This window comes from Erigeron canadensis, chromosome 9 (assembly GCF_010389155.1).
Source record: "Erigeron canadensis isolate Cc75 chromosome 9, C_canadensis_v1, whole genome shotgun sequence".
NCBI classification, from domain to species: domain Eukaryota; kingdom Viridiplantae; phylum Streptophyta; class Magnoliopsida; order Asterales; family Asteraceae; genus Erigeron; species Erigeron canadensis.
In genome coordinates, this window is record NC_057769.1 from 16,046,509 (window position 1) to 16,070,140 (window position 23,632).

At 35.1% G+C, this 23,632-nt stretch overlaps 1 protein-coding gene across 1 annotated transcript; it reads left to right on the forward strand.

The window, feature by feature from the left end:
* Positions 1-1,964: 1,964 nt before the first annotated feature.
* Positions 1,965-12,014, forward strand: LOC122582508 (peptidyl-prolyl cis-trans isomerase CYP22). Its single transcript, XM_043754913.1, has 6 exons — positions 1,965-2,188; positions 2,567-2,654; positions 5,653-5,745; positions 10,331-10,363; positions 10,836-10,892; positions 11,697-12,014. The coding sequence occupies exons 1-6, from the start codon at positions 1,980-1,982 to the stop codon at positions 11,805-11,807; spliced, it is 591 nt and encodes a 196-aa protein (XP_043610848.1). The 5' UTR covers positions 1,965-1,979; the 3' UTR covers positions 11,808-12,014.
* Positions 12,015-23,632: the final 11,618 nt, after the last annotated feature.

The window sequence follows — 23,632 nt, forward strand, 5'->3', positions numbered from 1 at the left end:
AGGTGTTTGTAAGCGTCAAATTCCAAATCTAAACACTTTGATTTTTCATCAAAATTGGAGACCAAAATTTTACTAAGTATGAAAGTCAAAATTGGTCAAGATTTAGTCTAAGTCAAAATTGGGCATATGGGTTGTGGTCAACATCTGAATATTTGGATATATATTTGAAAGTTAGTGGGTGGTGGTTTCATTTCCATAAGTTATCATGTGACTTCCTCATTCCCCAATCACCCATTCTTGTTAAGCATCTTCATCCCATTTCTTCTGTTCTCTTTTATGTAAATTTTGCAATGGGAAAGTTATTGTTGTAATGGAGGATTCATTGGAGATATACAAGGCTTTTTGTGAAGTTCCAGGTAGAGCACGGCTCTTGTGTGAAGCACGTCTCTTGTGCCATAGAGGACGACCTCAGTTAAGAGTCGTCTGGGTCAAACGGTCATAAAACACTTTTGAGCTATAAATTGAAGACTTGGTGACTTTGGGAACTCACCTCTTGCATCTACAACTCCTGAAAAAACTCATACTTATATTTCAAATCTCATATCATTGATTATTAGCAAGAGTGTCAAATTTGTGGTGAGAAGATTATTTAGTGAACTAATTGAAAGCCTACAAATTGTGTATTCGATTACACTAGTGAGTGTGATTAGTGTGTATTCTCTTGAAGTTTCAAGAGCTTGTGTTTCCTAGTGGTTAGGAAACTTTATATCTTGAAGTGTCAAGATTATTTGGGTGTAAATTAAACTCTAGTGGTTAGAGTTGGGCAAATCCTTGAAGTGTCAAGAATTGAAGATTTCTTAGTGGTTAGGAATCATTGGTGTGTATTGAAGTGTCAAGACTTGGTAAATTCCTAGTGGTTAGGAATTGTTGGCTTATCTTGAAGTGTCAAGATTGTATTGTGTACTCTCCACCGGTTTTGGAGAAAGATAGTGCTACAAAATCTCGATTGTGTATCGAGGAGTGGATTAAGGCGGATTAGTTAACATCCGACCCCAACCACTATATATCGTGGTGTTCATGTGGTAATATACTTACTTACCCTTATCTTCTTATTATTGTTTATTATCTTGTTATCATATTTGTTTCTCAAGGATTCAATTGGTTGTTATAGCTACAAGGGTTAACTTCTTTGTTGTTCAAATCATGTAAGTTTTGTAACTAGTATGTTAAGATTGATTGTTAATCAAAAAGTTTTGTAAACTAAGTTAAAAATCGGGTACAACCTATTCGCCCCCCTCTAGGTTGCACTTACAATACCCATAGTTACTTCTCATATAAGACATTTGCACTTTGTCTAGACATTGATGACTTTTAATTATTTTGATGTCGGTTGCTATATGTTGGGCAACCGTCGGGTTTCCATTTCAACTAGTTGTGATAACATTGCTAGTAACACCATTTGATAAACGAACCAAACATGTCCCTTTGGTTTTGTCTTTTAAAGTTTACTTCCGCTATCTTTTGACGCTGTTAGGCAAAAAATTTTAGAAATTCATATTTTTAAACGATGGGTGTTACAAGACAAAAGAGTCTTTAAATTTTAATTTTGAAAATGGGTTTAAAATCATGCAACACCAAGGGCGTGTATAATATCGATTCACATAAAAATCTGGAAAATGAAACACAAAAATGGAAGCAAGAAGATAACATCACTAGTGGTCCTTTAGAAGTGTAAAAGACTAAAATACCCTCATGTACACGGCACGTGAGTGATTTAATGGAGAAGAGATGACGGACGTTAAATGAAAGGACTGTAAATGAAAGGACCGAATGTGATCCTTCTTTTCCCACAAAGGGCTGCCAATGAATAGATAAGGATAAAACTTGACTTTTGTGGTAAACCACGCGGACGATTTCGGTCGTTAACTCTATTTATAATAAGGTAGAGGGTATGGGGTTTTATCTAACAAAGAAAAGCACTCATAAAAAAAAAAATCTAACAAGAGAAGTGAAGAAAGAAAGAGGAATAAGGAATAGGAATGGCGGCAGTAGGAGGAGGTGGTGGTGGTGGTGGTGGTGGTGGGGGAGTAGAGTGGCATCAGAGACCACCGAATGCTAAAAATCCAATCGTATTCTTTGATGTTACAATCGGAACTATCCCTGCTGGCCGCATCAAGATGGAACTCTTTGCTGATATCGCTCCCAAAACTGCTGAAAACTTTCGCCAGTTTTGTACCGGAGAATTTAGGTTCCTTCCTTTATCTATCATTTCCCTCCATCTTTTTTTCTTTTCTTTTTAATCAATAACTTTCCCTTACAACTAAATTAGTATTTTAGCTCTTTCCATTACTTATTATCTAATTTCATTTATTTTATTAAGTACATAGATAGATACATAGGTAGATTAGGCTGTGTTTCACAGAGGCTTTCTTTCTTTCGTAGTTAGGTTTGGCCTTTTTTTTCCTCCGTTTTTTAAGACCCGGTAGGTTGTAGAGTTTATATAAACCCCCAAGGCCCCAATAATTAATTTTGTTATCTGTATCAATTGGCTGTTGTTTATTTCAATTTTAATATAAATAACATAAAATATTTCTCAAGAATATTTGTTACGTTTTTTGCATTGCAGAAAAGGTGGACTACCTGTTGGATACAAGGGATGCCAATTTCATAGGATTATCAAGGACTTTATGATACAAGCTGGTGATTTTCTTAAGGTAGTTTTCCATTTAATTCTTTCAGTTTTTATTTTTATTTTCTCTCTACTAGAAGATCACCAATACAATGCGGAGGCAAGAATTAGTCTTAACTTTCAACAAAGAAATTCCGATCCCATGTTTATTAATTAGGTAATTACTAGTATGGTAACCTCACAATGCGGTGATAATGGCTATGGCCGTGATGGATGGTGTTGGTGGTGGTGACTGTTGGTGGTGGTGGTGGCGGTGGCAAGTGGTATAAGTAATTGTTATAAAGATATTTGATTTAAAGGCATAATGGATATCCTTTAGGGGGTGTTTGGTAGGAGGGAATCATAGAGAATGGAAATGTAATAGAGAATGGAAATAGTGAGAAAGAGAATGAGTATTTGAAAAGAGAATGGATTTCGTTGTTTGGTACCCACAGAGAATGAATATATATAAAAAATAAAATTTTAAATAATAATACATTTATTACATATAACATCTTAAAAAAAAAAAATTTCTTTTCCATTCTCACCCATTCTCTACAATTTGTAGAGAATTGAGAGAATGGAATTGATTCCCCTTTCTCCTTTCTCATTCCCTTTCTTCGTCGCAAACAAACAAAGGAAGTCTTTCCCATTCCCTTTCTCCCATTTCCATTCCATCATACCAAACACCTCCTTAGAAGATAATGAAATGATTGTGTAAGTTAATTAGTTAGGGTAAAATGGTAATTTTGCATGTCTCAAAAATCTTAACTTTTCAACATGACTTGTAATTTTTATATAGTAGTATAGATAATAGAAGAAGGGTTATTTAAGAACCCTTAAAAAAAAAAGAACGCGAGAACAATGGATCACATATTCTTTCCTTTTTTCCTTTTTCAATAAAAAATGAAAATTCATCTATATCATTCAAAATGTTTTATCTCACAAACCGTACATTATTAGATGAAAAAAAAAGTATAGGTAGTCCTAAAATTTCGTCCTCTTTCATTAGATGCGACTCGATATACTTTTTGATGACTTTTTAATTTTCTTTTTTTCCCCTTGTACTGGTGTACTCGCACATATGTAGGATCTTTGTTTTCACATGTAAATTACTAAATGACCATTTGTACACAACGATAACGGTTAAAGGCAGAGCCTGTCAATCCATGGCATAGCCATGGTGGCCAAGGGCAGAGCCCGTCATTCCATGGCGGAGCCATAGCGGCTAAGGGCGGAGCCCGTCAGGTTGATCCCCCATCATCGATCATCCCTATGACCTATCGTATGACCTATCACCCTCTATGACCTATCACCCCCTATGACCTATCACTCCCACCAGCTACCCTCTCACTCCCACCCTCTATGACCTATCATGCTATGAGCTATCACCCCCGATGTACGGTTTGTGAGATAAAACATTTTGAAAGATTTGGTTGAATTTTCATATTTTAAAGAGGAGAGAGAAAAGGAAAGAAAATGTGTGGTCCAGAATAACCCACCCCATACATAATAAATAGTTTTCTTTATTTTTTATATAATAGATTATATGATAAAATATTAACTTTTGGTGAATAACAAAAAATATAATATAGTAAATGTTAGTCATCAAAAACAAAATTAAATTGTAGATTATATACTTTCCATAACTTGGAGTTCTTAAAACAAAACTAAATAATAAGGCACTCCTCTCCTCCTTTATAATAAACTAGAAAATGTACCCACACAATGCGTGGAGTTGTATAGGTTTAACGTAAAGACAAAATGAAAGGTGACGGCGTTAGGTTATGTCGACCGAGGTGTGTAATGGAGTTGTATAGGTTCGAACGTGGCTCCCCAGGAGGCCTAACGACTATGCTACCATGTACAAGGTATAGCAAGGGGAAGGCACGTAATTTAATATTGTTCGAAGTTTTTTGTGTATCTCATGTTGCTGACCTATACTTTATAATAACATCTGTACTCTTTCTTCACAAGCCAATTATTTTATAATGAAAACCTTTGCCATTTGGCATGGTTGTAAACTCCCTAATCTCGGTTTATTAATCACCGGTTAATCAGAAATCGAAGGGTACACCATTCGTTTATGGCCTAATCGGACTGATAGGGTGGACAGCGTCCTCAAAATCGGTCAACCTTGGTAGAATCGGGTTCAAAATTGGTCTGAAAGTCAGATCTTGCAGCCAGAGATGTAGGAAATTTGGCCAAATTTGGCCAAAGAAGTATAGGGAAGATAGGAAAATAACTCGGAGATGGTAAAAGAAAAAGAAAAACTTAGAGAAATTGGTGTTCCTTCTTTTTCTAAATTGTATATGGTATTTTGTATGGTTATTTAGCCAGTCTCTTCTAGTGAAATATGCTGATAAAAAAAAAAAAGTAAAAGAAAAAGAGGGTTTACTAGGGTGAAGAAAATTAGGGTTTATTGGGAGATGTAAAAATCCCTTTTATCTTGGTTTTTGTATTTTATCATTTTAAGATTAGTTTTATTTCAAGTTTATATTTACTTTTTATATTTTATATCTATTAAAAATTTTCTTTTCTTGGTTAAACAGTACTCCCTGCGTAATCTGAAAACTTCTACAATGGACCCCGGTCTATCCGAGTCGGAGTTGCAAGTTTTGCAATCTTGCCATTTAGAGATTAATTTAGCGTTTCTATATGCCTATTGTTGTTACACTCCATCATCGTAGAGTACTTACCTGCTCATACTACAATCACTTTCATTGGCATGTCAAGGATTGTACTTCATTCCTATTCTAAACACTTCTAGAATGCTAGGTTTAGTTTATGTCAGCATAACCTCTAAGTAATCGTATCATTATGGTGGTTACATATTCTCATTTAATGGATGAAGTACATCTTACCATTGAATAGCTTTTGTTTCAAGTTGCAACCACTGCTATTACTTGGATTCAATGCAAATATGCAATAAATTTGTATACTAGCCTCATATCACAATTGACACTACGAGTTACTTTTTGTTACTGATGATGGTACATGTAAACTAAAGCTCGTAGTATTGAGGCCCCTCTTCTCTTTTGCAGGGAGATGGCAGTGGATGTGTATCAATATATGGAACTAAGTTTGAGGATGAAAATTTCATAGCCAAGCATACTGGACCTGGCCTTTTGTCAATGGTATGCATCTTTCAACTTTCTCATGCTTATTTTTCTCAAGTTATTTCACAGATCCTCCCCCCTTTATCAGACATATAACATTACATTCTTGAATCTATTGTTTTTTTTTTTTTTATCTGTTATCCTTCCTATAAAAGTTTGTTTGCCTTCTCCCTAACCTTATTTGTTACAAGACTGTAATTTTGTTAATTCATTTCTGGATATGGTTGCAGTTTGTACTTAGATAGTTAGATTAATAGGGATCTTATACTTGTAGAAAGACCTGCTTACCTGCAATTGGTATAAATCCTAGGGTGTTTGGTAGGAGTGAATGGAAAGCTTGGAAATGGAATGGAAATAGTTTCCCTTATTTAGTTGCTACTAATAATGGAAATGAGGAGTTAGTTAAGAGAAACACTTCCATTCTCTTAATTCCACACAGAAAAGAGAGACATTGAGAAACAAAATATTCACGCTTATAGCTTATCTCATTCATATCTCATTCCCATGTGAAAGTCAAAACTTAAAACACAAAAACCCAGATCAAATTAGCCGCATATAATTTATACTAGATTTATGCCCGTGTTAAATACTCGAACACGGGTTGTTTATAACATGTTGAAGATAAGATTAATTGTCAGTTATGTAAATTTAAAAGTAAAAATGTAAGCAAAATCAAATTTGAAGAAATTAATTCTAAAACATTAAAAACGTATATTGTATTTTATCTTTTGTAATACTTTTGTAGACGATATTTGTTTATATATTTTGATATGACTTTTTTTTATTTATAATTACCTTAAGATACTTTTCGATTTAACTTAAGAATTCGCAAGTCTGTAATTAAAAAATGGACGTTATAACCACAAACCAACTTTTGATAAAGATACGTTACCAATTGAAATGAGCATTGAACTCTTAAATTCAAAATTTAAAAACTAAATATATTGAATTATTGATTGAAAAACAATATTTGAGATTCATTATCAAATTAAAAGATAACGTTTGAGATACAAATAAATGAGAATTGATATTAATGAATAAATTATCAGTTAATAAAATTAAAAAAAAAAGAATTATGAATTTAAAAACTAAAGAATTGTGTAAAAATCTTAAATTATAAGCACTTTTAAATTATTTCGTTATTCATCTAGGGTTTGGGCTGTTCAGGAAAAAAAATCTAGGGTTTGGGCTGTAACCAATTAACTATGCACCGTCCATTTCAATATATGTGGTTTTGAATTTATAATTTTTAATTATGGTGGCTTGTGCTCAAATTTTGAAATCTATTCAGTAAGAATAAAAAATTTTGTATTCTTTTTGTTGTTACCTTTGAAGAATATTACCCTGACTTAGTTTTTAGAAAAAATTGCTTTCTGCTATAATTTAAAATCTGTTCAGTAAGAACAAGAATTTAAAATCTGTTCATGATGTCGTGCATCTAATGTGGTAAGTAGTGAAGTAGTTTTGGGTGGGGTTTTTGTAATATTTGTTTTTCAGTCTTGAAGATGATTCTTTTCTGTTTCTGATATTGATTCTCTAATTATACCAAATAAAGAAATTATTCCACTTTTCTCTATTTCATTATCTGCTTTAATTCCATTCTATACCATTCACATGTACCAAATACCCTTTAAGTATGCTATCGTGCGATTGTCATTGCAGACAAGCACATAATAAGGCCAACATTTGCCAAAAAGTATGTATCACATTGAAGATAAAACTAACATGTTACAAACTAAAAAGAAACCCAAGAGAGAAAGTCTTCATTTCACACTCAACAGAAGTCGCCTTCAAGACTGTTCAAACGTGAAAAGGAGACATACTTGAACTTGTTCGGATCCAGTTTATAATCAGATTGGGTTATACTTGTAACATTGTTGCTATAAGTTTAATTAAAATACCAGTTTAGTTTACCGAAATAGGCTAAGAGTAAATTGAGAAGCAGCTTCAAAATAGTCTAGACCACCAAACCCATCCCAACCAAACCAAAACTGAAGCATAGCTAGTTGCGTTCTTGTTTCAGTTTTACAATTTTGTCATTCGTTACTGGTTTCTGCCAAATCTATATTGGTGATCAATTAAACAGTGAAGAAAATAATTATAATAAATGTTCAGCAATTATTTGCTTCTTTTTTTTTAATGAGTTAACTAGTGAAGATAATACTAAAAATTTCTATAATTGATTATATTTGAAGTAAAAATGAATATCGAGCTGAAAAGTCTTTTCATTATATATGGATAGCGGTATTAATTGGGATTTAATGATTTATGAAGTAAAAGTTAGCCTTTGGATGTAATAAATTCGGAGGAAACATCAGGCTTGTTGTATTAAATGGACACCTTAAGCAATATCCTGTAATTTCTTAACTCCTTTCTTGTAATTAGGAGATACTTATGATGACATAGAGATTAAGGAATTGTAGTTCGACTTCTGAATTACTAGAAATTTTTTAGGAATACTTCATTACAATTTGGGAATGGAAACACCTTGGTTCTAGGTAGCTTAGAGCATCAGGTATGGGGGGTTCACCCGGACCCGAATGTGATGTGGCATGTCGGCAAAGAACCAGCCACCATTCCGCCCCTTTCGACGCCGACCCTTGATTCGTGGTCCAGCATCTGAAAGCCGATGCTCGGTGTTACTTTCTCTTTCTCCCTTTCTGTCTTTGTCTTTGTTTTATCAATACTTTTACTTGTGTATATATAGTATAATATTAAGATATATACCTTTGTGTATAGTAGAATGAAACTAACCGATGTCGTTTGAAAAGATGTGGAAGTTGATTTATTTTGATTTATGCGGGATTTGGTAGTGGGATGGTGGATTCTATATATCCGCCGGTGGTTGTGATTATTAATTGTTTTCCGATGATGATGATGTTAGTTCATTGTTATGTCCAAGCACCGAAAGAAAAAGATAAAAGATGTGGGTTTTATTTGAAGCACAATTTTATAGGAGTTGCAAGTTGTATTTTAAAGAAATTGTTTGACTAAAAAAATGTGATGGTCGGCTTTTATTTTATTTAGGAGAAGATAAAGTGGTAGAGTAAGTGGAGAAGACAAAAATTCTTATCAACATTCAATATGTATATATGCATATAATAATAAAAAAAATACAATAATGATACTATAATAATTAGCTGAATAAATAAGTTTGTAAAAAAAATCAGTAAGTTAGTACGTAGTAATTTAAGCAAAGTAAATTCATATATAAGTGTGTTAGGCAATCATATCTACAGAATAGCATTCGTTTTATATTTATTGTGAAAAAAATTTAATGCATATTTTGGTTTTATTAATATATTTTAGTTTTATTATATGTAACTTTTATTATTGAGTAAAAGGTTTTTAATAAAAGTATATAATTTATATAGTTAAATAAAAAATTATGAAAAAGTGATGTCCTGCGTTCTGCGTGGTTCTGCATCCATAACGGCCCAAAATTGATGGAATAGTAAAAGCTGATGTGGAGCTGAGGTGGCGTTCTGCATGATTCTGTATGGTTTAACCATACCTGATGCTCTTAGGGCATTGACATTGTAGGACAGAGAAACATGTTTTTTGCTAATAATTTCTTTTTTAATAATTTTTTCTTTTAGATTCCTTGCTCTGCATGTAGATGCTATGTAAGAGTTTCCTAATGTTTTACAGACATGTTATTCTAAAGTCAAACTGATCAAAATAATAGTAAGCAATGTGCATATGAAATATGCATTTCTTATACATGGTATGAATTTCCCATCCCTCGCAACAGGTAATGACGGTTGGTAACTTGGTATATTCTCCACTTGTTTCACTATTTTCATTTCAGTATTTCCTACGACATATACTTTTTTCGCAGACTGTTAGCTAAAACTGTGTGGTTTCATCTAGCTGTATTTGCTGTGAGTATTGTGGTTCATTGGGTTTGGGCCTAACATTTTTTTTTTTCTCTGTTTGTAAAATTCACAAGAATATTTCAGTTGTGATTCTTTTTTAATGATCAACCTTTTACCATTCACTAAATTGCTTTTTGTAGTTGAACCTGTAACCTTGCGTGTTATACGCAGTTCACTTGTCAAACCTGGTGTTCTTTATGGAGCATTGACTTTGACTTTTCATATTATGGAATGTATTATCCATTGCATTTGCCTGAACATGAATGATAATGGATTCTTTATATGCAGCTTTCTTTGCTGCTAAAATGCAAAAAGTTATGGTTAGCATTCAAAAGTTATGGTCAGCATGGTCAACATTTAATGGATTCTTTATAAGCAACTAGTAAGCATGGTCAGCATTCAAAAGTTATGAAATTTGGTTGCATTATTCACAAATTGCAACTACTAGCTGTGTTGTATTCCCTTATAGTTAATGTTACTATTCTTTATCCGTGTTTTAGTTTCATATTCTTAGCTTTATTAACAAAGTAATAATATATAGAGAGAGTTATTTGTGCGTGATGCAATACAGTTCTTACAGTAAGGATATTGGTTGACAAAAAAATATTGTTGATTTATTGATAAGTTAACCTACTATCTTTCTTTGGAACACACAGCTCTGTTTTAGTTTTGAGCATCTATTTTACTTTTTTCTTACTCATTATGCATTTTTTTCCCTTTGGCAGGCCAATAGTGGACCAAATTCTAATGGATGCCAGGTACTTCACTTTTTGTTGGTTTTTACTAAAGTTATTAACCAAGTGGTTTGTTTCATTGCTTTTGGCAGTGGCAAATTTTCAACTCATTTTGTTATGAATGGGTGGATCAAGTAACAAGTTATCGTTATCTCTAATGGGAAAAAAAGAGTAAAAAACTAGCCTGAAATAAAATGGGTGAAACAAGTGAAAGTTGCGCGTTGTGGACTTCTGATTTCGATCCATATATAACTTTAAGAAGGATATATCAGAAAGTTATGCTTATCGAAATTCTACAACTATTTAAATCATATTTGACATAGTAGTTATCTTAAAAAGATATGAAATATATTGGGCAAGAAGTATATTGGTTCAGACGTAACTGATGCGTACAAAAAGAAGTCCCTGTTGACTCATTACCCAACGTGCCAATTTTTTGCATCTGTTATAGATCAACCTTCTTTAGTGCTTGACATTGCAACCTGTTCTGTTGCAGTTTTTTCTCACCTGTGCCAAGTGTGATTGGCTTGACAATAAGCATGTGGTATTTGGGGTATGTTTTTTTTCACACTTTTTATGTGTCTTACAATAGAAAAAAAATCGAATCAACTAGTGTAGGGTCAAAAGTACGACTACTCAAAATAAGCCAATAGCATACTATTTACTAATATTGTCAATGAATGCTATATTCGGGTCGCTAGTGAACCGCAAACAAAGTTGTATAGGTCCACTCAAATCTTAACGGCTCGTTTCAAATGTGACTCCATATATTTGCCTTACAGAAAAATACTCATCTCCTTCCTTCTGCCTATTAGGAGGGCTTGAAATTGGATGGGTCAGGCGGGTTGGTAAGGGCTCAAAAGAGGTTTGGCTTATAAAAAGAAATTTTTGCCTTGACTAGAATTGGGTCATGCTGGGTTGGGTTGACGAGACAACACTTTGCTGTCCAAATCTTTGTATAGTAATAATTTAAGAAAATAGTTGGGTAAAAATAATTTACTAGTTTTTTAGAAAGGAAAAGAATTACACACTATGCCTGCCTGTTATCTGCACTTATTTCTCAAACAAGACTTGCCCGCAACCCCTTGGTTGACTATAGCTGTATTGTTATATCTAATTTGTTTAAGTTGATTGTTTAGGATGTTGAAAACATTATATTAACACTTTGGGCTACTTTCAACCTGTTCTACCTTTTTGATCTCAAGCTAACTTGTAAAACTTGACCAATGTATCTTGTAGGAGAACATAACCCAAATCGACCCATTTTCAAGTAAATGGGAATATATTGCCCTCTCTATTCATTTCTTAGTTATAAATGGTAAATATTTTCATATGTTAATTTAATTGTCATTGATAGAGAGTTCTTGGTGATGGGCTTCTGGTGCTGAGGAAGATCGAAAATATAGCCACTGGACCAAACAACCGTCCAAAGTTGCCCTGTATTATTGCTGAGTGTGGGGAGATGTGATCACGAGTTTGTTTTTTTTTTGCACGTGCACTTGTGTATTTAGATTAATCACTTGCATAAATGCATCCTCTCAGAGTGTGTTAATGATTGATTATCTATCTGGCTGGTGAAGTCAAAAGGTAAGCATGCAGGTTTGATATAGAACGACGTTGTGTTGCTCTTTAGGCACTTGGTTCATTTCTTTATTTAAGCTGCATATTTCGGTCACCCTGCTCTATTAAAACATTGTTGGTTTGAATATAGGACTGGATGACGATGTCAACTACCGGATGATGTTTTACTATGATGTTAAGTTGGATTAGTCGGTCTATAATTTTCTTTTCTTATCTACTAAGTTAATTCTTATATATTAAGTTAATTCTTACATGAAATGGTTGACCTTTCCCCTCTGTCGTATTTCGAATGAAAATCTGGGATAAGAAACCCTGACGGTATGTTTAGTTGTAGAAAACTATAGTATTTTACAAACTAATTCTCACTAAAAATAATAAACCTTGTTTTCCAACTTACAATCAAAATAATTTTCATTAAAAACAGTTATATAGTTTTTCAACTTATATACCTATATATATTGGAAAATTCATGTTTATATTTTTCCAGATATTTTTGTATCAATTTTAGTGGGATTTTGTTTTTCATTAGTCCATTGGGATATGGGACAAAATTGCATTCCAAATTTCGTTTTCCAATTTTTTTGTGGTATTCTAATATAGATACCAAGGTTTTTCAACACACGATCAAACCCCCAAGAGTAGCAGGCAATAGCTGAACGGGAAAGGAACAACCCTCTATCTCAATTGAGCAATCCTCATAACCCTATTGAATGTCATTAATAGTACTGTTGGCAATTTCAACTTCAATAGCACAATCTAAGAATCTAAGGGAGTAGTAACTTTGTCGAGCTTAGGTGCAAACAATGTAGACACAAAAGGTTTATTTGTACCCGAATCAAAAAGAACAATAGCAAACTTTGAATTAACAAGAAAAGTACCGTTTACAAACTCATCATTGTTTTTGGCAGCATCGACTGTCATCTGAAGAGCTTGAACCTTTGGCTTTGGTGTAGCATTCTTCTTTCTATCATCCTTTCCTTGCAGGCAATCCTTGATGAAATGACCGCTTTGATGACACTTGTAGCATTTAGGCTTGTCCTTGCATTATAAAATAGGACCTGTACCATCACAAGTATCACACCTACGAGTCTTATCTAAACATATTCGATAAAATACCGTCACCCTTGGTTAGAATATATTAAAATATAAAGAGCAGACAATATAGACAATATAGCTGAGTGCTAGTTGAGTTTACAAAACGTCCATGCACAAAGGTGGAAAACAGATTACAACCAATCAGAAACAATAACAAACACTAGTAATAAATAAGAACTAAAGTCCATAGTGATTAACTAATAAAACTAGAAGATCCCAGGCAGCAAGCAATCTCTCCAGAGTGGATGTTCTTCTGTATTTAAATGTAAGCATCTTAAGTCGCACAGTTGAAAGAATCACCTCCACTAACACATCAATCAATCTAGAGTATTGTTTGAACAATCACCCATTGTATTATTGCCAAATGAAATAAACTGTAGCAGTGAAGCAAAACTTATCAACATTTTGCATCGATTTCCTCTTGGCTCTCGGTTACAGGTACTCCACAAGTAGTTCCGATTGATGCGGTCGTGGTTGAAGTCCAGCCTTACGATTAACTTGACTCCAAAGCTGCAAACAAAAACTACAGCTGAAGAATAATTGGGAATGAGAATCCGGCTGTGATGAGCAAAACAAACACCGTAGGTCTTGATTTACATCCCATTGTAAAAGTATGTCTTGAGTTTTAAGTCTTTCTCTAAAAGCCAACCAATGAATGAAAGCATGTCTTGGTATACAATAATTAAACCAAACCAGATTCTGCCAATCCACATTATCATGTCTTGGACGAAGATCTTCCCATACAACATTAACCGAAAAGTTTTGAAATTCACCATTTCTGTCTTTCCACAACCATTGATCAACATTTGTAGTATGCACATGAGGGATAGAAATCGTAGGAAACGTGTTAGTCCACTCGCTAGGCCATCACCATTCTCCATTAGTGATTAAATCACATACTTTGGAATCAATCATGAATCCATCTTTGTTTATTTCTCTTGGAGTAATCCGGTCATATAAAGGACTATAATTACACCAAATATCATGCCAAGCAAAAAAAGCTTGACCATTACCAATTTTAACCAAAATGAAATTACAAAGTACTGGTCTAATCAGAAGCAATTTCCTCCAACTCCAAGATAAATTACCTTGATACGGAAGATTCCAGAAACATGTACCTCACAATTCATTTGTATGTACCCATTTTACCCAAAGTGACTTCTTGTGAGTAAGGATATTCCATGTTAGAAATAATATTTGTAGTAGCTGATTTGTATTTCTATTGTATTTTGTTCTCTTATTGTAAATGTCTAAGTATGGAAGGGGGCTTAGTGTAAAATATGTATAAGTATATAAACCTCCTCCATAAGAAATTTGTGTAACCTTTTCCCATTTCATGCAATCTAATCATCCCATTTTCCACATACTCTCTCAAAATTACACACACTTACACATACTCAAACCATCATTGATATACACTAAAACACACACTAAAGCTCGATTTCATTGAATTACAGTTGGTATCAGAGCACAATCAGTGTATATGAACGATCCACAAGCTTGTTTGAAGCTGAATTTGTGCTAAATTTGATTCGAAGTTAAGTTTTAGAAAACTGCCATTTGCAGACCGAGATGAATTCTGGATGTTCAACATGTTTTTGTTTAGTTTTTTTGTTCGTAGTTAATTTCTAAATACAAAAATCAAAAAAACATATTTCAATTTTAGGTGTTAATGTCATCATTTGATTAGTTTTTGAAGGTCTGCAAATCAACTATTTTTAGGATTTTGATTCTGGTTGAAATTGATGTTTAATTTCACTTACGGTTTGTGCGCGATCTTATCCTGAAGGTTTTGATATAAATTTCGAGTCTTAATTCTCAAAATTGAAGGAGAATTTGAAGATATAAGTTCTGATCTGCAAATGAGGTGTTTCTGGAGGTTGAAGATGATGTCAGTCGACTATTTTGTATCTTAGTGAATTTCTAGTGTTTGTAGATCGTGTTAGTTAAGTGTTGAAGATTTTGTACCATTTAAAGACGTTTGTGATCTGTAAATTCAAGGTTTATTAATTTGTGCCATTTACATACATGGCTAGTCTGTAAATACTTGGTTTGATTCAAGTGTTGTACTGGGAAGGTTTTGTATTATTTGCAGACTTCATTGGTCTGCAAATAGACACTTTAGAAAAAAAAATTGTCTAAGTGTTGAGAAAGGTTACCATTTACAGATTCATTGGTCTGTAAACAAGCATTTTGTGTGGAAATTTGGCTAAGTGTTGGAGAAGTGGCATTTGCAAATTTCATTGGTATGTAAACTAACATTTTGTGTAGAAATTTGGCTAAGTGTTCGAAAAGTGGCATTTTCAGACTTCATTAGTCTGTAAACAGACATTTTGTGTGGAAGGTTGGCTAAGTGTTAAAAAAGTGGCATTAGAAGACTTTTTTGGTCTGTAAATAGATATTTTGTTGTTGAAATTTGTCTAAGTGTGGTAAAAGTGAGCATTTACAGACTTCTTTGCTCTCTAAACACATGTTTTGAAGAAGGCTTTATTTCTGGTCAAGTAAAAGTACCCATTTACAGACTTCATTGGTCTGTAAATACTTTTTCGTGACTCGAAGATGCGTTAGTGTGCTCGGGAACCAGGAACTTGAAAAAGTAGCCATTTACAAACTGTTTGATATGCAAATCAACATTTTTTTTGAAGAAATCATTCCAGAACCATTTTTCAGCAATTACCATCTACTGTGTAAAATTTTGAAAAATTTCAAATTTTTTTGTCCATTTACAGATCATTCTGATCTTCAAACAACATATTTTTTATACTTAGAAAATTTTCTAAGTCTTTTTCTTTTACACTCATTGAAATGGCTTCAAGGGAAACATTGGCTCTTGACCTGAAGGTAGACTTCTAGTGTTATATTGAGGTTACTATCCTCAATGGAAGAAAAGGTTTTTGAACTTGGTTGACAGACAAAAGAATGGGAAGAACATCAGGAAATCATTGAAAGATGGTCCAGAAATTCCCAAGAATCCGGTGAATGATGAACCTTTACTAGAAGAAAGTTGGAATACAGATAAGAGAAATCGTGTTGAGGCTGATCAAATGTCCATTGCTTATCTTTAGCAAGCACTTCCAGATGACATCTATTGCAATGTTGACTCTTATGAAACTGGAAAGGATATTTGGGATAAAGTTGAAAGACAAATGGAGGGTTTTGATGTATCAAATACCAAAAGATTGTCAAATGTACTAAACATGTATGAGACCTTTAAACAAAAGAAGGGTGAACCTCTGAATGAAGTTTACATCAGATTCCGCAACATTATCAATGAATTGAGAAAGAATGATGTCAAAAGAACCAACATGGAATTGAACATCAAATTCATCAAGAATCTTGAGAAGGAATGACAAATTTATGGAATTCAACTCAATCAGCAATTAGATTTTGTTAAACTCGCCATTCATACTTTGTATGAAAAGTTAAAGTTGAACATCGATCATGTTCTGAAGGCTCAAAAGATGAAAGAAGAAAGTATTCAATCTGATCCCCTGAGTTTAGTAGTTGAAAAGAAATCTTCAAGAGTTTCAAGAAAGAGTTTTGTTGAATTTGAAACTGATTCTGATTCAAGTGAAATGAGTGACCCTGAACGGGATGAAAAAGAGAAAGAAATGTACAAGGAACTGATGGGTGTTTTGTTTTTATTAATGATTTGAGCTTTTAAATTTATAATGTTGTACAAGTAATTTTCCAAAAAAACACACACACACACTTACGAGCAGAGAACACGGCCTGTGTAGTATAGTCTAGTGGTAAATTATAGGATCATTCGTAGGGACGCTTGCACTACCTAATATAATATGTGTAATTCTAGTTTGTTTTGGGGTTTGTCACTAACTCCTGATAAACTACTACCTAACAGTAACTATCCGGTATTACCGGGGCAGACTGCGTCAGAAGACACAACGTAAAATATTGAAAAAGCAAATACAGCAAGTAAATTAAAATACTTGTTTGGCATCTCTGATCTCATGGTACAACAAAATACTATTCTACCCGTTTGTTAGACTGTTGGAAACTTAATCACGGCTCAGATTCTCGTTAGATTCACTTTGCCCAATTACTAGTGCTGTCGCTAGACTCACACTAACCTATAAATAAATTCTCGCTAGAATCATTGTTTAAGCATTAACTACCTAAAGTTTGTGTTATTAATCCATCTTTTAGTTACCCAGCTCTTAAGCCATGACCAGATAATAATTCTCTCCGGTGACCACAGTGCTCGGTTACAAGTCACTGGATCGCGTCTGACATTGTTAAGTATCATGTTCAATTCATCCTAGTTACTATGGTTCTGGGATCCCTCAGTTACAAGTGAATCACTTTTTACTCCTAGTTATAGTCCGACTAGTGTTTTCTGTCCTAGCATATTAGTCTTAGTGTATGATCATAGAAAATTGTGAAGTCCGTCACTCGATGGTTTAACCCACAAGTGTAGAATAACAAGTCAAGTAATCACTAGAGATGACTAGTATTAAACGTCAAGAGAGCACTAGATTGGACTAGTATTATGATTAATATAAATGCAAGAATATATAACGTAATACGTACTTAAGCAATATAAAGATAAGCAAATAAGTAAATACTAAGACACAATGTAATTTTCAAGTGTATTTTATTTATTGATGTTAAATAAAATACAAGGTTGTTGCGGAACAAGATATTACAAAGTAAGTATCTAAACAACCTATGAATTACAAGTGATCTAATGTATGCTAAATAAACTCTTTGATCGAAATACTTAAAGTTGTGAAGTATGACTGTTTAGATCGAGAGTATTTGAGCAAAGGCACCAAATTGCAAAAGTATGTAATTTGGACGAGGAAGTGACTTGGTATTTATAGGCAAAAAGAATAAATATAATATTCTTTTTGCCGTACAAATATGGTTACATACATTTAAGGAAATTACATTAATTCCTTAAAAGCATTGATTAAAGTCACATGATAGTGACTTGTCTTCTAATTAACCAACCACCTTTACATGCGTGTAAGGCTTTTAACAAAAGACAAATGGATTGTCCGGTTAAAGGCATGTAAAGACATAAAGTCAATTCCTCGTAATCAGTGTTCAGACTTGTAAGGTCTAGAACACTGAAAAGGACTCCAGTCAGGAGATCTGGTAAGTCTTCCAGTGAGCTCCGCTATTTTTCAGACTTCTTTCTTCAGACTGACTTTAGTGAGAATGTTCTTCAGTGGAAAGATCTTGACTGGAGTGAAGTCCAGTGAACAAATCTGGTGGAATCCAGATTTCTATACAAGTAAGTTGTTCACTGGTCTTCACTGGTCTTCACATAACTTCTGGACAAATCTTCAGAGGGCTCCAGTAGTTACGTCTGGAGGGAGTCCAGTAAATCTGGACCTAACAAATTCCCCCTATTTGTTTAGAAATTATGCAAGGATTTTCAAGCTTTTATCTATACAAGTTTGTGCTTGAAGAATCATTGAAAAATTTGACTAAGTCTAATTTAAATTTCTGGAGAGCCACTTTATAGATCATCAGTGTTCTCAGTTTGTACATTTTAATTTCTAGACTTAACCTGGATAAGTACTTGTAAAAAAAACTAGGAATTGCAACTTATATATACAGACATCAACTTTGACCCCTGAATGAAAGCCCAATTTCTCTTAACTTTGACCACCCAAAAGCCCTGATTGAGGTGTCTTTTCTTTCATCAGTAAAGTTCCTTTCTCTGAAGAGTTTGACATGGAACTTAGAGAAGTTATCATGATTTTCTGCCAGATGGATCTCAGCACCCATTATTGGTCGGACATCAGCTCTAAATTGTGACAAATGTTCATACTTTTCCTTTGTCTGAGCCCTTTTCACCATTTCATCCACTTCCCTGGACACCTTTCTCTGTTCAGCAATTTGTTGAAATTTTTCTTTATTAATCCTTTCAGTTGTGTTCAAGGGAATGAAGGTACTGAGATCTGCATCTCTGGCAGCTTTGGTTTTCCTGACTGGTGCCTTGGGCAAACCCTTGACTTTCTTCCTATATTCATGCTCCAGAGCAGTTGCATTACTCCTTACTTGTTGCTGGAGATTTTTCAGTTCTTCTCTTCTCTGGGCAATAAGATCCAGTATGCTCACCCCATAAATTTCAGAATCATATACTTGTTCATCCTGAGCATACATGGATCGAATATAGACATCATCCAAGGCATCCAGACACTTCTTCAGCCTGGGATCATCCTTCATCTTCTTGTAAACTTCAATTTGTACGCCCAACCTACCAGCGTTGTAAGAATCCAGAGTCCCATGCCTGGCCATATCCAACTGGTGAGCAATCAAGTCATCTTTTAAGTTTTTCTTGAAGATTTCGATTATGATGCACTCTTGCTCCAGTCTCTTTGCCTTGGCCTCATCAGCAGACACATACTCTTCTGCTTCATTTGTTGGTTCCCCAGATACCACTTTATTTCTTTTGAGACTTTTCATTGTTGTAGTGATATCTAGGAACTCTTCAAAAACTGGCTCACTGGCATTAGTACCAGCAGCCTCTTCCTCAACTTGTCCACTGGCTTCAGTACCAGTGACATCTTCACCAATAACCTTCTTCTAGACTTCTATCTTCTTCCTGAGATCAACCTTCTCTGTTCCAGAACCAGAACCTTCCCCCTTGGAAGCATCTCTAGACTGAAGATGATTCCACACCTGATCTAGTATATGTCTGTCAGAAGAGTCAAATGTTGGACCAGACACTGGAGCAATGTTGTTTACAGTTTTCCTCAACTGCATCACTTCCTTTTTGATTATCTCAAGATCCTGAGGAAAGTGGCGAGGCAACTGGGCGTCAATCATCTTCATAACTTCAGGCAACAACCCATCTCGGAGATTTCTAAGGAGAGTTTCAGACACCTCCTCAGTGATTTCTTTCAACATATATTTCCTCTGAACTTCCTAACAACTTCATCATTGAGGGTGCTGACCACTGAGTTTTTCTCCAGGGTTGGCCTGCTCTCTAGAGAGCTTATTCTGGTTGTCAGATTCTGAACATCACCAGTCAGACTTGCCAGATGTTGAGCAACTTCAGTTTGAATGGCAGTCTGAACACTTCTTACCACATCCTCCTTGATACCCTGGACTACAACTTGTACTGATTCAGAATTTCTATTGGTAGCCATGACAAGTTCATCCAACTTCTCGAAGACTATCTTCTCATTACCAGCAAAAATGTTCATTTCTGACTTAAGATTATTGGAAATTATAGATTTGAAGTCAGAAATAACTTGAGAAGAAGCCTGAAGTGATCTCTCCAAGTCTGCCACCTTATCAAAAAGGCCTTGGACCTCGGTTGAAGAAGAAGAGGAGAGACCACTGGAAGGATTGGTGATTCTGGTGATTGATGATACTGGCAACACCCTTGTGATAATTTTCAGTTGGTCGGGTGACTACCAGTGGTTCAGAATGTTGAATTTATGGAGCAGAGGGTGATTCAAGAATTGTTGTTGTTTGTTCTGGAAGGGGTGTTGGTGTATTTACTGGAGGTGGAGGAGGCATATCAGATAGAATTGACTGGGAGACAGAGTGGATGGTGCGATCAATTTCTTCTTCTCCCAGAAAACTCATGTTCACATCAAAATCATTGTCCTCAGACAGTGGAGAATCAACCATATCCCAATCTGGGCCGGTTCCACCTGCCTGGTCCTCTACTTGTACATTCTCCACCCCAACATTCAAATCAATCTGAGCCACCTGCTCCAGATTCTCTCCTTCAACCTGCCTAACTTCTTCAACTTCTTCAACAATCAGGGACCCATCAGCAGCCATGATGTCCCCACTTTCAGCAGTTGCCACTGGAATGACAAGAGGTGATCCAGATCCTCTTTCTTCTTCACCACTTCCTTCTACTTGTACTGGGGAAGTGGTTACTGGGACAGTTTCCTGACCCATTTCTCTACAATCTTGATGAGTAGATTCTGGAAGGGCTGATACCAGAACTCCGTCTCTCCTCAGACGACGAGTTCTATTCCTTGGCCTGGTGGGGTTAGGTGGAATTTCAACAACATTCACACCAGGCTGTTGAAGATCTGGGGCAATTTGGGAAATAGGTTGTACCCTTTCAGCATTAACTTCATCAACAATTTCCTCATCATTATGAGGCTCACCAGCAACCTCCTCATCAGGTGATGATGCAATTGCATCTTCTTGAATTCTGAACTGATAGAGCATCACCGATGGAATGTCGACCTCAGTAGGAGATGAGGTCAACTGGTTGAGGTCCCTTAGATATTCACACATTGAAAAATGAGTTGTATTTACATTGTACTCATTCTTCAGGGCCCTCCTGAATATGATGGACAGAAATCGAATGTAAGGAATGAAGGCCTTCCTGCTTTTGACCCTCAGTCTGTCCACCAGATCATTAAAGAAGATCTGGGCAAAGTCCACCTGTATCCATTCCATAGGCAGTAAGCAATCTGGAGCTGTGTCTGGTTAATCTGATCCAGACCTCCAGAACTGCCACCCAAACACTCAACAAGATGAGTGAAGAAATACCTCCATGAGTTTGTCAGCCTGCTCATATATACAGTGCCCTTCCTGAGCAGGTGACCATTCTCGTCCATTATTTCTGTGTGCCCCATCAACCTGCACACCTCCCTGGTATTGATTCCAGATGGAATCTCAATGGGCATTTCATTTTCATCAAAATAATTCATCCTCAGGGCATCTCTGAGGGAATCAACAGTAATGGTGAAGTGTTTGGTGCTTTGCTTTAGGGTGTAGTGGATCGATTCATCACTTTCCACGTACACTGCAGTATACCAGAATTCACAGAGATATTCATGATACATTTTGCCCGGATTTAGAGTTAGGGCACCATAGAGTGGACTACTCAAGAAGAAGGTGTTCAACCTTCCAATGATAGAAGTGGCAATGTGATTTGTTAAGAGTTTTGCCATCCAGTTATTCATATTTATGCGGATGGCATCAGCAGAAAGAGATATATGAGATGCCTTCTTGACATTATTGGCAGGATTATAGTTTGCAGCAAGAAGATTTTTAGGAGATGGTTTAGGAGACATTTTAGATATTATGAAAATGAAAGTGAAAGCAGAAATTTAATAAGAGAGATGATGATGACTGGAGAGTAAATGAAGAAGGAAATAAATGAAGGAATTTGAAGATTAAGGAGTAAATGATTTTTCGAGATGAATCTGAAAGTGAAGGTAAATGCGAGTATTTATAGATGAAAGAGAAAATGGAATTCAAAACGGTAAGTTTGAAAAAGTTCAAAATAGTTTTGATCGGTTTTGACATCCGCATTTAATGTTTCCCATCACACATAAATGTATGATGGTTGACAGCCCACAAAAAAATACCCACTAACACTTTTTGTCTTCCCAAAGTAACAAAAACCATCATTTAAATTGAAAGTGTGATGCTACGTAAGCTGAACAGTAACTGTCCAGATGAAAAATTTGTAAGGTTGGCATGCACTATCCTTAAATTTTAAAAAGAAATGATTTGACACACACAGACTCATTTTAATGCATCTGGAGGTTGACTGGACACTCTAGTTTCATTGGTAGATTAGGCCAGTAGAATTTGCATTAATGGTACACTGGAGAGACACTCCAGTAAGTACCCAGATTGACCATTCTGGTAATCCTCAAACACGCACATCAACTAATATAAACAAATGAGAGGGACACATTTACAAAGCAACAGAAGTTACTTCAAACATGCACATCAACTTATCCAGTATTAATGAGAGGGACACATTTACAAGGTACTAGAAACATTTTTCAGAAAAATTTGTCGAGTGAGAAAATAAATTAATAAATTCCCCTTAAAACTTAGATATATATAAAGAAATGTGGTCTGAGTCTTTCCCCCTGGAATGGTGATCCATAAATCTATCAGTGCAAAGATAGTATCACAAAGGCGTTCGATAGCTTTACTGGTATAGATTTATAAATCTGGAATCAAAGAACCCTGCCAGTTTCACAAAGGCGTTCATAACAAGGTTCTAGATTAAGGGTTCAACATTCCCAACTCACTGACAAGATTTTGAAAAGTTTTCTCATCCAAAGGTTTTGTAAAAATGTCAGCAAGTTGTTTATCAGTGGGAATAAAGTGGATTTCAACATCATTCTTCATTACATGATCGCGAATAAAATGATACTTGACATCAATGTGTTTCGTCTTGAAATGCATGACTAGATTGTTTGAGATAACAATGGCACTGGTATTGTCACAAAAGATAGGAGTCTTTGAGTACTTAATACCATAATCAAGCAACTGGTGCTTCATCCAGAGTATCTCAGCACAACAACTAGCTGCAGACACATATTCTGCTTCAGCAGTGGATAAAGAGACTGAAGTTTGCTTCTTACTGGTCTAGCTCACCAGTTTGCCACCAAGGAAATGACATCCACCAGTAGTGGATTTTCTGTCTATCTTACAACCTGCATGATCTGAATCTGAATAACCCATTAGATCTAAGCCTGAGCCTTTGGGATACCAAAGACCCAAACTGGGAGTACCCTTAAGGTATTTCAAAATGCGCTTTACAGCCGCCAAATGAGATTCTTTTGGGTTAGACTGATATCTGGCACAAAGACATGTTGCAAACATTATATCTGGTCTACTGGCAGTTAAATACATTAG

What these genes read in the sequence shown, in the direction of transcription:
- LOC122582508 (XM_043754913.1), top strand. Translation starts at nt 1,980, where the DNA reads ATGGCGGCAGTAGGAGGAGGTGGTGGTGGTGGTGGTGGTGGTGGGGGA. An exon ending in CAAATTCTAATGGATGCCAG is followed by an intron (nt 10,364 to 10,835) that starts GTACTTCACTTT and finishes GTTCTGTTGCAG; the next exon opens with TTTTTTCTCACCTGTGCCAA. An exon ending in ATAAGCATGTGGTATTTGGG is followed by an intron (nt 10,893 to 11,696) that starts GTATGTTTTTTT and finishes TGTCATTGATAG; the next exon opens with AGAGTTCTTGGTGATGGGCT.